Consider the following 12,517-nt stretch of genomic DNA (forward strand, 5'->3'; position numbering starts at 1 on the left):
CCCCCCAGCCCCAATACCGAAATCAGCTGAAGTGAACTCCCTGATGAAACCAGAGGTATTCAGAAAGCCGGAATTCTTTATCAGCTCAGACTCACAGCAGATCTCTCCTGGTCCTGCAGCTCAGGGGGACTTTGCCACTTCTATCCACTGTAATGATAAATATTCATTAAAATGGGCTTCTTAGCTAATAGAAACCCAGCACTTTTCCCATAAAAAAATGTAGCATGGCTGCGCCTCTCTCCCTTTTATTTTCATGGAGAATTGCTAAAAAATCATCTGGAATTAATTTTCGCTGAAGTCGCCAATATTCCAGATGAGTTCGCCTGAACTTCCGCTTTGGCAGGCGCTGCCCCTTCTGTGTTTCAGGTCAAAAACCCCACTGGAGTTCCCCTTCATCTTATTCTCCTCTGCTTTGAGCCACGTTTATTGTCCTGTGTAAATTCTTTTACATCCTTTTATCATTTTTGCCTGTCAGACTTTAAGCTCTATCCAGCACCTTCAGCGTGTGGAGGAAAAGCCAAACTGTGAAAAGCCAAGTGTCCACAATGCAGTCTTGAAACTTGATTTCAACAAAGGGACAGAGTTTCCACAGCCATATCCCCGTGGGGTTTCTCTCTCGAGGTATCAGAGGGCACAGCCTCCTTTTATCCCAAATTCCCAGCAGCATGGTGCCCTCTCCCCTTCCCCACTGGCTGAGGGACTGGGAAGGTGCAGCGGTCCCAAACCAATTACACCGCAACCCCCTTGAACCTGACATTTTCACCCAAAGTTCAGAAGTTCAGGCTGTCTGGAGTATGGAATAGACTTCGTGGGGACCCACTTCTCTTACTAGCCGAAGGTTCAGGACTTCAAACTTTATGGTCAAACCACCAGGGTTCTGTGACAAACTTCATGTCTGTAGAGATGTCAAGAATCATTTTGAAGACACTGAAAACGATTCCTCCTAAACACCCTCAACCCTCTGAGTCGTTTTTCAAAGACATCACCACCCATCCTTCCTATCAAATCCTTCCCTGTGGCGGCGGTGATTCCTTGGCACAGGTTGCCCACAGAAGCTGGGGCTGCCCCATCTCTGGCCTTGTCCAAGGCCAGGCTGGGCAGGCCCTGGAGCAGCCTGGCCCAGGGGAAGATGTCCCTGCCCATGGCAGGGCTGGCACCGCACGGGCTTTAAGGTCGCTCCATCCCAAACCATTGCAGAGCCCCGGGGCCGGGATGGGGCGGGCGCTCGGCAGCGCCTGCAGCTCGTGCTGCCGCCTGCTGGTGGCACCCGGAACTGCAGCTGGGGGCGGCGCATGCGCAGTGCCGCTGATTTCCTGTGCTCACTGCTGCCCTCCTGTGGACAATTCCCGAACTGCAACTTCCAGAATCCCCAAATCCCAGAATGGATCAGGCTGGAAGGACCCAGAGTGGGCACCTGGCCCAACCTCCCAGCTCAGACAGCGTCATCCCTGAGCACAGGATTTAGTCCAGAGCAACCGAGAACAGGACATGGCACTGGACAGATCAGGACACAGCACTCCTGATGTGCCTCACTGGGCAGGGCAGAGGGGCACGATTACTCCCTGACCTCCTGGCCCTGCTTTTCCCGACACCCCTTGGATCCCTCCTGGCCCCGGGACACACAGCCACCTCCACTGATCACCCACCAGCATGCCCAGGTCCTTCTCCAGAGCTGCTCCAGCAGGTCCCCCCCAGCCAGGACTGGCACTGAGGACTGTCCCTCCCAAAGGGACAGGACCTGCCCTTGCCCTCTTCAACCTCCCAAGTTCCAGCCTTTAAGGTCACCTTGAAGTGTAGGATGTGGCAGAATGCTTTGCCTGGAATGTGCCCCAGGGACAATGCCCCATTTGTGGCCATTGGGGCTGCATTGAGAGGGGTCTGGTGCTGATTTTGGTGCTGAATTGGGCTGAAATCAGACCAAATCCCCTACCCCAAACTGACAACTGAGGCTGAAGCACCAGAGCTGGGCGTGTCAGTCCATCAGGTGATCCTGGGAATGTCCAGTCACCTCTCAGACAGAGATTCCTCTCCCCTGTTCCTGCTGGAAATGAAAGGTATGTGAGGTTCCTCCCTTGGGAAGGGGATGCTCCCCAAGGATTCTCTTCAAGACTGAGGGAAGGAGACGTTCTTACGACTGTTGTTCTGGAGAATGACATCAAGCCCTGCTTAGGAATTGGCACTTTTTGCTGGCTTTGTCAGATTTATTTAATGGAATTCTTATGGTAGCATAGATTAATAGAATTGCTTTGCACAATGGCCTTGGTGGCCGCACTGGTCACAGTGGCTGTGGCAGCCTTGTGGCTCAGGGAGTCGTGGTGATCTTGGTGGCCATGGTCAGCACAGGGACCACAGTGACCTTGGAGGCCTTGGTGGCCTTGTGGCTCAGAGGATCCCGGTGACCACTGCCAAGGCCGTGGTAGTCAAGAGGAGTCCTCCGAGGTGGAAGGAAGCCCTGGGGACGCTCCCACCTGGGGGACAAAGAGAGGGATGTCAGGGGAATCATGCGGGCAATGAGGGGGTTGGGACAGCCATAATGGGGGGTTAGGAGTGGCAGGAGAGATGGGGGCCGTGAGGTGACAGGTGAGAGGGTGTTGTGGGTGGGGGATATGGGGGGTAGAGGGGCTAGGTAGGGCAGCAGGGTCATGGTGGGCTTAAGGGTGACAGGGGTCAGGGGAGTCAGAGGGTGCCATGGGGGGTGACAGGGGTTCAGGGAGTGCTGTGGGGGGTCATGGACCACCCACGTCCAGAACACGGGGCCCATCCCCATAGCACTGCATTTGGTGGAAAGGGATAGGATTAGAATGGGGACATCCCTGTCTCTGTCCCTGACCCTGTTGGCCCCTGGCAGGGTGTCCCTGTCCATGTCCCCTCCCAGATGTTGGGGTCCCCATCCCTGTGCCCTGTCATGGGCGTTCCTGTCCCCATGTCCACAGGGGGTAGCCCCAAACTTGGTGTCCCCAGCATGGACTGTCCCTTTCCCCAAACTCTCAGTGAGTGCCCCCACTGCCTGTGCCCTGTCATGGGTGTGCCCTGTCCACAGTGGGTCTCCCCCACACTGGGTGTTGCTGTCCCCCCAGGACCCCAGTGAGTGTCCCCAGCACTGGGTATCCCTGTCCTTGTCCCCAGCAGTTGGTGTCCTTGTCCCACCCACACAGTGGGTGGCTATGTCCCTGTCCCCCATCCCCAGTGATTGTCATTGTCCCTGTGCCTTCTTATGTGTGTCCCCAAGGCCACAGTGGGTGTCCCCATCGCCCCAGACTGTCACCTGTGGTGTCACCTCCCAGCCACTCGCAGTTGTAGTTGCTGAAGGTCCCGGTGGAGTGGAGCTGGATCCATGCACTGTCCTCTTCCTCGCTGATTTCAACGACCTTGAAGGTCTCAAAGGGTGGGATCAGCACCTCCTTCTCGCCGGGATAGTTGGAGAATTCCCGGATTTCCACACCATGGCACGTGTGCACATGGAACACCGTGTCTATCCCGAATCTCATAGCAGTTTCTTCACTCTGTGAAGCCGATGTAAATTGACCAAACCGCACAATGTCACCTTGCTTTGCCTTGAACCGGACTCCGTCCACCCCCCGGTAAACGTTGTGACACTGCCGTCCCTGAGCATGCCTCAGTGTCACCAGGGCCTGGGTCAGCAGGAAATGCAGCGTTTTGAAGTGGAAGTTGTCCCGGTATTCCTGGCGGGAGCGCCCAGCCGTGCGCACGGCTGGGTTGAAATTCTCGTACAGGTCATTCATCGTGTAGGCCATGAGGGCGATGGCCTGGGCTGGGGACGACAGAGAGGACAGAGGGGACCCCCGACTCTGCCACTTGGCTATGGCCTTAGGCCAGGCCTGGGCAAAGAGAGGGTTCCTCTGGAACTCGGAGCTGTTGAGGGACGGCAACGCCGCGGTCATGGCAGGGCCGCAGCCCTGGTACTGGTCATCAAAGGAGTCCTGGGCCATGTCCAGGGGAACCATCTCAACAGCTGTGGTGGCCATGGCCAGCAGTGCCAGGGTCTGTGCCAGGGGGGCCATGGCAGGGAGAAGCCACAGGGACCAGGGAGGAAAAGTGGGGGCACAGAGGGGACACGGGGGAGGCACTGGGGGACACAGAGGGGACACAGAGGAGACACAGAGGAGAGTTCCTCAGTGAGGGACTTGGCAGGGGAGTGTGGTCAGCCCAGAGGGAAGGGAGGCATTCCTGGCTAGCAGATTCCTGGGCATGTCTGGGGTCCCTGATCCTGAATCCTGGGGTTACTTATGTGTCCCCAACTTCCCCCAGTCCCCAGGGACCCCAATCCAAATCCCACAGTACCATGGCCCCCAGAAACCCAATCCTACTCCCATGACTACAAGTCCCTCAGCCCCCATACGACCCCAACCCAAATCCTGGGGTCACTCCTTGAGGCCCTCATTGTCCCCCTCAGCCTGTCTCCAGACTCCCCTCCCACTCCCAGTCCCCAATTTCTTCAGTGTCACCCCAGAACCTCAGCACAAATCCGGGCATCACGTCCTGTCCCCCACAGTGTCTCCCGGTCCCAATCCCACTCCCACCATCTCCTGTGCCCCCCCCCCCTCATTTTCCCCCAGAGCAGCCCATGACCCCAGTCCCAGTCCTGTCACTCCTCCAGTGTCCCCGCAGGATAGCAATCCCAATCCCAATCCCACCATCACATGTCTCCCCCACCCACCAGGGGGCCCCTGGATTCCCTCCAGCCCCAGATACCAAAATCAGCTGGAGTGAACTCCTCGATGGAACTGGAGGTGTCTGAAAGCTGGAATTCCTTATCAGCTCAGACTCATAGCAGATCTCTCCTGGTCCTGCAGCTCAGGGGGACTTTGCCACATGGAATTTATCCAGCAAAATTTAAATGGGTTTCCTATCTAATACAGAAACAGCATTTTTGCTGTAAATAGGTGGCATGGCTCTGCCCCTCTCTGGAAATCCTCTTATTGTCCTGGAGAATTCCTGAACAGTAATCAGGAAGCCATTTCAATGAGTGTCCCAATATCCCACATGACCTCACCTCAAACTTTCACTTTCGCAAGGCACTGCTCCTTCTGTGGTACAGAACTTGACAAAAATCCCATTGGAGTTCCCTTTACCTCCTTCTCCACTGCTTCAAGCCATGTTTATTGTCCTCTATAAATACTTTTACATCCTTTTATCATTTTTGCCTGTCAGACTTTAAGCTCTATCCAGCACCTTCAGCATGTGAGGAAAAGCCACACTACGAAAAGCCAAGTGTCCACAAAACAGTCCCGAAACTTGATTTCAATAAAGGGACCGAGTTTCCACAGCCACACCTCCATGGGGTTTCTCTCTCAAGCTTTTCGAATGTGCAGCCTCCTTTTATCCCAAACTCCCAGCCTCATGTTGCCCTCTTTCTTTCCCCATTGGCTGAGGGACTGGGAAGGTACAGCCCTCCCAAACCACCTACGCCAGAACCACCTTGAGGCTGTCATTTGCTCCCAAAGTTCAGAAATTCAAGCTGTCAGGCTTCGTCAATAGATTTTGTGACGACCCATTTCTCTCATTAGCTGAATATTCAGGACTTCAGACTTTCTGGTCAAACCACCAAGGATCTATGACAAACTTCATGTCTGTAGAGATGTCAAGAATAATTTTGAAGACACAGACAACAATTTCTCCTAAACATCCCCCAACCCTCTGAGTCGTTTTTCAAAGACATCACCACCCATCCTTCCTATCAAATCCTTCCCTTTGGCGGCGGTGATTCCTTGGCACAGGCTGTCCAGAGAACCTGTGGCTGGCCCACCCCTGGCCGTGTCCAAGGCCAGGCTGGGATGTGAGGTTCCTCCCTTGGGAAGGCCTTCCTTCCTTCCTCCCTTGCTCCCCAAGGATTCTCCTCAAAGCTGAGAGAAAGAGACATTCTCACCACTGTCGTTCTGAAGAATGACATCGAGCCCTGCTTAGGAATTGGCACTTTTTGCTAGTTTTGTCAGATTTATTTAATGGAATTGTTATGGTAGCATAGATTAATAGAATTGCTTTGCACAATGGCCTTGGTGGCCACACTGGTCACAGTGGCTGTGGCAGCCTTGTGGCTCAGGGAGTCGTGGTGATCATGGCAGCCATGGTTGCCACAGGGACCACAGTGACCTCGCTGACCTTGGTGGCCTCATGGCTCAGAGGATCCCAGTGGCCACTGCCAAGGCTGTGGTGGTCAGGAGGAGCCCTCCGAGGTGGAAGGAAACCCTGGCAATGGTCCCACCTGGACGACAAAGAGGAGCAAAATGAGAGACCAGTGAGGGGGTGAGTGGGTCAGGAATGGCCAAAATGGGGGTTAAGGGGTGGCAGGAGTGATGGGGACATGAGGTGCCAGGTGTCAGGGTGTCAGGGAGGAACGGGGGGTACAGGGGCCAGGGAGGTCAGGGGAGTCACGGTGGGCTTAGAGGTGGCAGCAGCCAGGGGGAGTCAGGGAGTGCCATAGGGGGGTCCTGGCCCGCCCGTGTTCCACACACAGGGCCCATCCCCACAGCACTGCCTTTATCAGAGTGGTACAGGGTTGGTACTCTGGGGGGTCCCTGTCTCTGTCCCTGTCACTGTCCCTGTCCCTTGTCCCCTGGCATGGGTGTTCCTGTCCCTGTCCCCTCCCAGAAGTGGGGGTTCCTATCGCTGTGCCCTGTCACGGGGGTTCCTGTCCCTGTGCTCACAATGAGTCTCCCCAGACTTGGTGTCCGCAGCCCAGGGTATCCTTGTCCCCCCACACACAGTGGTTGTCCCTGTCCCAGTCCCCAGTGAGTGTCACTGTCCCCTCTGCCTTATCATGGGTGTCCCCATGGCCACAGTGGGTGTCCCCATCTCCCCAGGCTGTCCCCTCTAGCATCACCTCGCAGCCACTCGCAGTTGTAGTTGCTGAAGGTCCCAGTGGAGCGGAGCTGGATCTGTGTCTTGTCCCGTTCCCGGGTGACTTGGGTGACCTTGAAGGTCTCAAAGGGTGGGATCAGCACCACCCCCTCTCCTGGATGTTCGGTAAAAAACTGGATTTCCACGCCATGGCACGTGTGCAGCTCGACTAACATGAGATCGGAGCACTCCCCACTTGGTTTGCTCAGGAACGCCGACCTGAATTGACCGAACCGGATGATGTCACCATGCTGCGTGTCAAACCGGGTCCCACACATCCACAGGAACACGTCGAGACACTGCCCTTTCTGAGCATCCCTCAGCGTCGCCAGGGCGTCGGTCAGCAGGAAATGCAGCATTTTGAAGGGGAAATTGTACCAATATTCCTGGCGGGAGCGCCCGGCCACACGTACAGCATCATTGAACATATCGGACAGGCCACCCATTGTCAAGGTCATGATGGCAGTGGCCTGTTCTGGGGACAGAGGGGATGTAGGGGACCCCCGACTCTGCCACTTGGCCTTTGCCCTTGCCCAAGCCTCGGCAAGCTTCTTGTTCTGATGGAACTCGTAGGAGTGGAGGGCCGGTAATTCTGCTGTCATGGCAGGGCTGCAGCCCTGGTACTGGTCATCGAAGGAGTCCTGGGCCATGTCCAGGGGGATCACCCTGATGGCCGCAGTGGCCATGGTCATTGCCAGCAGTGCCAGGGTCTGAGCCAGGGGCGCCATGGAGAGGAGAGGCCACAGGGACCAGTGTGGGACACTGGAGACACTGAAGGGACAGAGAGGGGACATGAAGGAGACATGGGGAAAGTTCCTCAGTGAGGGACTGGGCAGGAGAGTGGGGTCATACCAGGGGGAAGGGAGGCACTCCTGGCTAGCAGACTCCTGGGCACGTCTGGGGTCCCTGATCCTGAATCCTGGGATTACTTATACCTCCCCACTGTCTCCCAGCCCCCAGGGACCCCAATCCCAATCCCACAGTATTACAGCCCACCAGAAGCCCAATCCTACTCCCATGATGACAAGTCCCTCAGCCTCCATAGGACCCCAACCCAAATCCTGGGGTCACTCCCTGAGGCCCTCATTGTCCCTCTCGGCCTGTCTCCAGACTCCACTCCCACTCTTAGTCCCCAGTTTCTTCAGTGTCACCCCAGAATCTCAGCACAAAGCCTGGAATCACGTTCTGTCCCCCACAGTGTCTCCTAGGCCCCCCCATGCCCCCAGTCCCACTCCCACCATCTCTGTGCCTCCCCGCTCATTTTCCCCCACAAAAGCCCATGACCCCAGTCCCAGTCCTGTGACTCCTTCAGTGTCCCCACAGGACCACAATCCCAATCCCACCATCACATGTCCCCCCCCAAACCTAGGGGTCCCTGGAGTCCCCCCAGCACCTGATACCAAAATCGGCCGGAGTGAACTCCCTGATGGAAGTGGAGGTATCAGATAGCTGGGATTCAGTATCAGCTCAGACGCACAGCAGATCTCTCCTGGTCCTGCAGCTCCGTGGGGACTTTGCCACACAGAATTTATCCAGCATAATTATAAATATTTATTGAAATGGGTTTCCTATCTAATACAGAAACAGCATTTTTGCTGTAAATAGGTGGCATGGCTCTGCCCCTCTCTGGAAATCCTCTTATTGTCCTGGAGAATTCCTGAACAGTAATCAGGAAGCCATTTCAATGTGTCCCAATATCCCACATGACCTCACCTCAAACTTTCACTTTCGCAAGGCGCTGCTCCTTCTGTGGTACAGAACTTGTCAAAAAACCCTTCCCTCCATCTCTTTCTCCACTGCTTCAAGCCATGTTTATTGCCCTGTGTAAATTCTTTTACATCCTTTTATCATTTTTGCCTGTCAGACTTTAAGCTCTATCCAGCACCTTCAGCATGTGAGGAAAAGCCACACTATGAAAAGTCAAGTGTCCACAAAGCAGTCTTGAAACTTGATTTCAATAAAGAGACAGACTTTCCACAGCCATATCCCCGTGGGGTTTCTCTCTCGAGGTATCAGAGGGCACAGCCTCCTTTTATCCCAAACCCCCGGCAGCATGGTGCCCTCTCCTCTTCCCCACGGGCTGAGGGACTGGGAAGGTGCAGCAGTCCCAAACCACCTACCCCACATCCCCCTTGAATCTGACATCTGTGTCTTGTCCTGTTCCGGCGTGACTTGGATGACCTTGAAGGTCTCGAAGGGTGGGATCAGCACCACCGGCTGTCCCGGATGTTCGGTAAAAAACTGGATTTCCACACCATGGCATGTGCGCAGCTCGACTAACGTGAGATTGGAGCACTTGCCAAGAGGTTTGCTCAGGAACGATGACATGAATTGACCGAACCGGACGATGTCACCATGCTGCGTGTCGAGTTGGACCCCACACGCCCACATGAACACATCGAGACACTGCCCTTTCTGAGCATCCCTCAGCGTCGCCAGGGCGTCGGTCAGCAGGAAATGCAGCGTTTTGAAGTGGAAATTGTCCCAGTATTCCTGGCGGGAGCGCCCGGCCACACGCATGGCATTATTGAACATATCGGACAGGCCATCTGTTGTGAAGGCCATGATGGCAGTGGGCTGTTCTGGGGACAGAGGGGACGTAGGGGACCCCTGACTCTGCCACTTAGCCATGGCCTTTTCCCAAACCTCAGCAAACTTCTTGTTCTGCTGGAACTCGCAACAGTGGAGGGCCAGTAATACTGCTGTCATGGCAGGGCCACAGCCCTGGTACTGGTCATCGAAGGAGTCCTGGGCCATGTCCAGGGGGATCACCTCAATGGCCGCAGTAGCCATGATCATTACTAGCAGTGCCAGGGTCTGAGCCAGGGGGGCCATGGAGAAGAGAGGCCACAGGGACCAGGGTAGGACACTGGAGACACTGAGGGGTCACGCAGGAGACACTGGGGGACACAGAGGGGACATGGAGGAGACACAGAGGAGACACAGAGCAGAGTTCCTCAGCGAGGGACTGGGCAGGGGAGTGTGGTCAGCCCAGGGGGAAGGGAGGCACTCCTGGCTAGCAGACCCCTGGGAATGTCTGGGGTCCCTGATCCTGAATCCTGGGGTTGCTTATGCCTCCCCAATGTCCCCCAGCCCCCAGGTACACCAATCCAAATCCCACAGTACTGTGTTCTCCTGGAGCTCCAGAAACCCAACTCTACTCCCATGACTACAAGTCCCTCAGCCCCCATACGACTCCAACCCAAATCCTGGGGTCACTCCCTGAACCCCCCTGCACTACTCGGCCTGTCCCCAGGCTCCACTCCTGTTGGAACCCAGGACACCTCTCTGGATGCCCTGGATGTCTCAAAGCCCTGGCAGGGGCTTGGAGACCCTGGCAGGAAGCCGAAGACACCTGGAAATTCGACCTTAATTCATGGAGGAAATCGCCAACCTTATATAAAGAATTACGGGCCACAAAAGTTTAAGTAGCATAGTAGTAGCAATCAGAGGGTGAAGGGAAAAACTTTGGAGCACTGTACAGGGGGGTTTTGAACCTTGTACAGGGGGGTTTGGAATCCTGTACATGGGGGTCAGGAGTTCTAAGATGGAGGGATTTGGGCATGCCCTGTCCTTCTTCTTTCTTCTCCTTAGCATCCATGTTCAGGATGATGTCGGCATGTGTGGATTGGTTCATGGTGAAGGTGCACTTGCCAACAACGGTGAAAAGTATTGGAAATAGAAGGTAAATATCTAATACGTAATTTTCACTATAAAAGAGACAACTGCCCCGTGGGCGGGAGAGAGTGCCCTTGGCTGTCTTGCTGATCAGACCTCAGCTGGACAGACAGAAAAACTCTGTAGATAAGGAACAATAAACTCAACTGAAGACCGAAAAGCAAGAGTCCAGACTCGTTCTTCGAAAGCGCGGCCTGCCCAGAACCACCTTTTCCCATGTTGGGGCACAGACAAGTAACAGCCAACCCCGACACACTCCCACTCCCTAATTTCTTCAGTGTCACCCCAGAACCTCAGCACAAAGCCTGGAATCACGTTCTGTCCCCCACAGTGTCTCCCAGCCCTCCCATGACCACAATCCCACTCCCACAATTGCCTGGTCCCCCTCCCGCCTCATTCTCCTCCAGAGCAGCCCATGACCCCAGTCCCAGTCCTGTGACTCCCCCAGTGTCCCTGCACAACTGCAATCCCAATCCCAATCCCACAGTCACATGTCCCCACCCCCCACCTAGGGGTCCCCTGGAGTCCCCCCAGCACCTGATACCGAAATTGGTCGGAGTGAAATCAACCATTGACAACCATTTCTCCTAAAGATCCTCTACCCTCTGAGTCATTTTTCAAAGACATCACCACTCATCTTCCCTATCAAATCCTTCCCTGTGGTGGCGGTGATTCCTTGGCCCAGGCTATCCAGAGAAGCAGGCGGGATGGAAAACGAGCATGGCCAAAGTCCACCCTCTCTCCTGTGACCTGCAAACACCTTCTGGGAGCTTTGGAGCTCTCCTGGTCCTGGGCTGTGCCCGGCATTCCCGGGAGGGACCCTCACCTTCGCTGTGCTCGGAGAACCAAAGCCAAGCCTGGGCTGCTCCCCTGCCCCTCAGGGCTCAGCCCTCAGCCCCTGCAGAGGAGCAGCAGCACCGACCCTTCCCTGAGCCCTTCCTGGAGCCCCCGGGGCATTTCTCACAAGTGTGTGAAAAATGTGTATTATATGATTGGCTTTTCGCAAATATTAAAATGAATTTTTTGTGTTAAGTGAGAAAGTTGTGATGTATTAATTTTTTTAAGTAGTGTGTTAAATATAGTTTTAGGCTATAACATAATGTTAAAATAGAAACTATGTATGTGAGATATTTTTTTAAGAAAGGAATGAGGTACTTGCACCAGAAAGCAGCCACAGGACACCTAAATCTTTCAGAGAAAAAGAATTTATTTCTCCCTTATCAGAAGAAACTAACTTCTTCCCACCTTGCTCAGGTCAGGATTCAGAGGAAGAAGGTGACACTGACCAGACAGAATCCTTTGTTGGAATGGAATTCATGCATCACGTATGAGGTGTATGAATATGCAACAGGCTGTTGCTTTTAAGGGTTAATCCTCTGTTAATGTGTGTCCTTTTTTGGGCTTATTTTGCCCAGAAAAGGTACCTGGACCATCTGTAACTCTTTGTTCTTATTGTCTTGTATTGTCCTAATCTCAATTGTTCAAATTTCTATTGCTCTAATTATATTGCTATTTTTATAATAATTTTATTGCGATTAAACTTTTAAAATTTTAAAAACCAAGTGATTGGCGTTTTTCACAGGTGTAACCCTGTCCCTGCACCTGTGCATCCCCTGTGCCCCTCCTGCGCATGCAGTACCTGCCCCTGCCTGCTGCTGTTAGCTTTCAGGAACACAAAATCACGGAATTATTAAATCCAGGTTCTTTTTATGAAGAGCTGTGGGTGTCAGGGCTACAGACCCAAATCTGACTCCCACATGGGTTCAGAATTGTGAAAAATGCCAATCACTTGTTTTTAAAAGTTTTATAGCAATAAAATGGTTATAAGAACAAAGAGTTACGGATGGTCCGGGTACCTCTTTCTGGGCAAAATAAGCCCGAAAAAGGACACACGTTAACAGAGGATTAACCCTTAAAAACAATAGCCTGTTGCATATTCATACACCTCATACATGATGCATAACTCCCATTCCAACAAAGG

The 12,517-nt window shown here is 54.0% G+C and overlaps 2 protein-coding genes across 5 annotated transcripts; both read right to left on the reverse strand.

Annotated features, from left to right (window-relative positions):
- Positions 1-2,203: 2,203 nt before the first annotated feature.
- Positions 2,204-5,066, reverse strand: LOC120503094 (erythroblast NAD(P)(+)--arginine ADP-ribosyltransferase-like). Its single transcript, XM_039711258.1, has 3 exons — positions 4,714-5,066; positions 3,266-4,087; positions 2,204-2,468 (listed from the first exon to the last, which is right to left on the reverse strand). Exons 2-3 carry the CDS (start codon positions 4,020-4,022, stop codon positions 2,383-2,385), a joined length of 843 nt encoding a protein of 280 aa, XP_039567192.1. The 5' UTR covers positions 4,023-4,087; positions 4,714-5,066; the 3' UTR covers positions 2,204-2,382.
- Positions 5,067-5,927: 861 nt separating this feature from the next.
- On the reverse strand, positions 5,928-10,373 carry LOC120503093 (erythroblast NAD(P)(+)--arginine ADP-ribosyltransferase-like). Of its 4 annotated transcripts, none has more exons than XM_039711257.1 (3): positions 8,259-8,489; positions 6,842-7,629; positions 5,928-6,223 (listed from the first exon to the last, which is right to left on the reverse strand). In XM_039711257.1, the coding sequence occupies exons 2-3, from the start codon at positions 7,584-7,586 to the stop codon at positions 6,138-6,140; spliced, it is 831 nt and encodes a 276-aa protein (XP_039567191.1). In that variant the 5' UTR covers positions 7,587-7,629; positions 8,259-8,489; the 3' UTR covers positions 5,928-6,137. The 4 variants fall into 4 exon arrangements, 2 of the variants coding, with proteins under 2 accessions (XP_039567191.1, XP_039567190.1); XM_039711256.1 differs by having other exon boundaries at positions 8,252-8,486; XR_005627658.1 differs by lacking the exon at positions 5,928-6,223 and having other exon boundaries at positions 7,598-7,629; positions 8,259-10,373.
- Positions 10,374-12,517: the final 2,144 nt, after the last annotated feature.

Source organism: Passer montanus, unplaced genomic scaffold, assembly GCF_014805655.1.
Source record: "Passer montanus isolate IOZ18808 unplaced genomic scaffold, ASM1480565v1 scaffold244, whole genome shotgun sequence".
Classification (NCBI taxonomy): domain Eukaryota; kingdom Metazoa; phylum Chordata; class Aves; order Passeriformes; family Passeridae; genus Passer; species Passer montanus.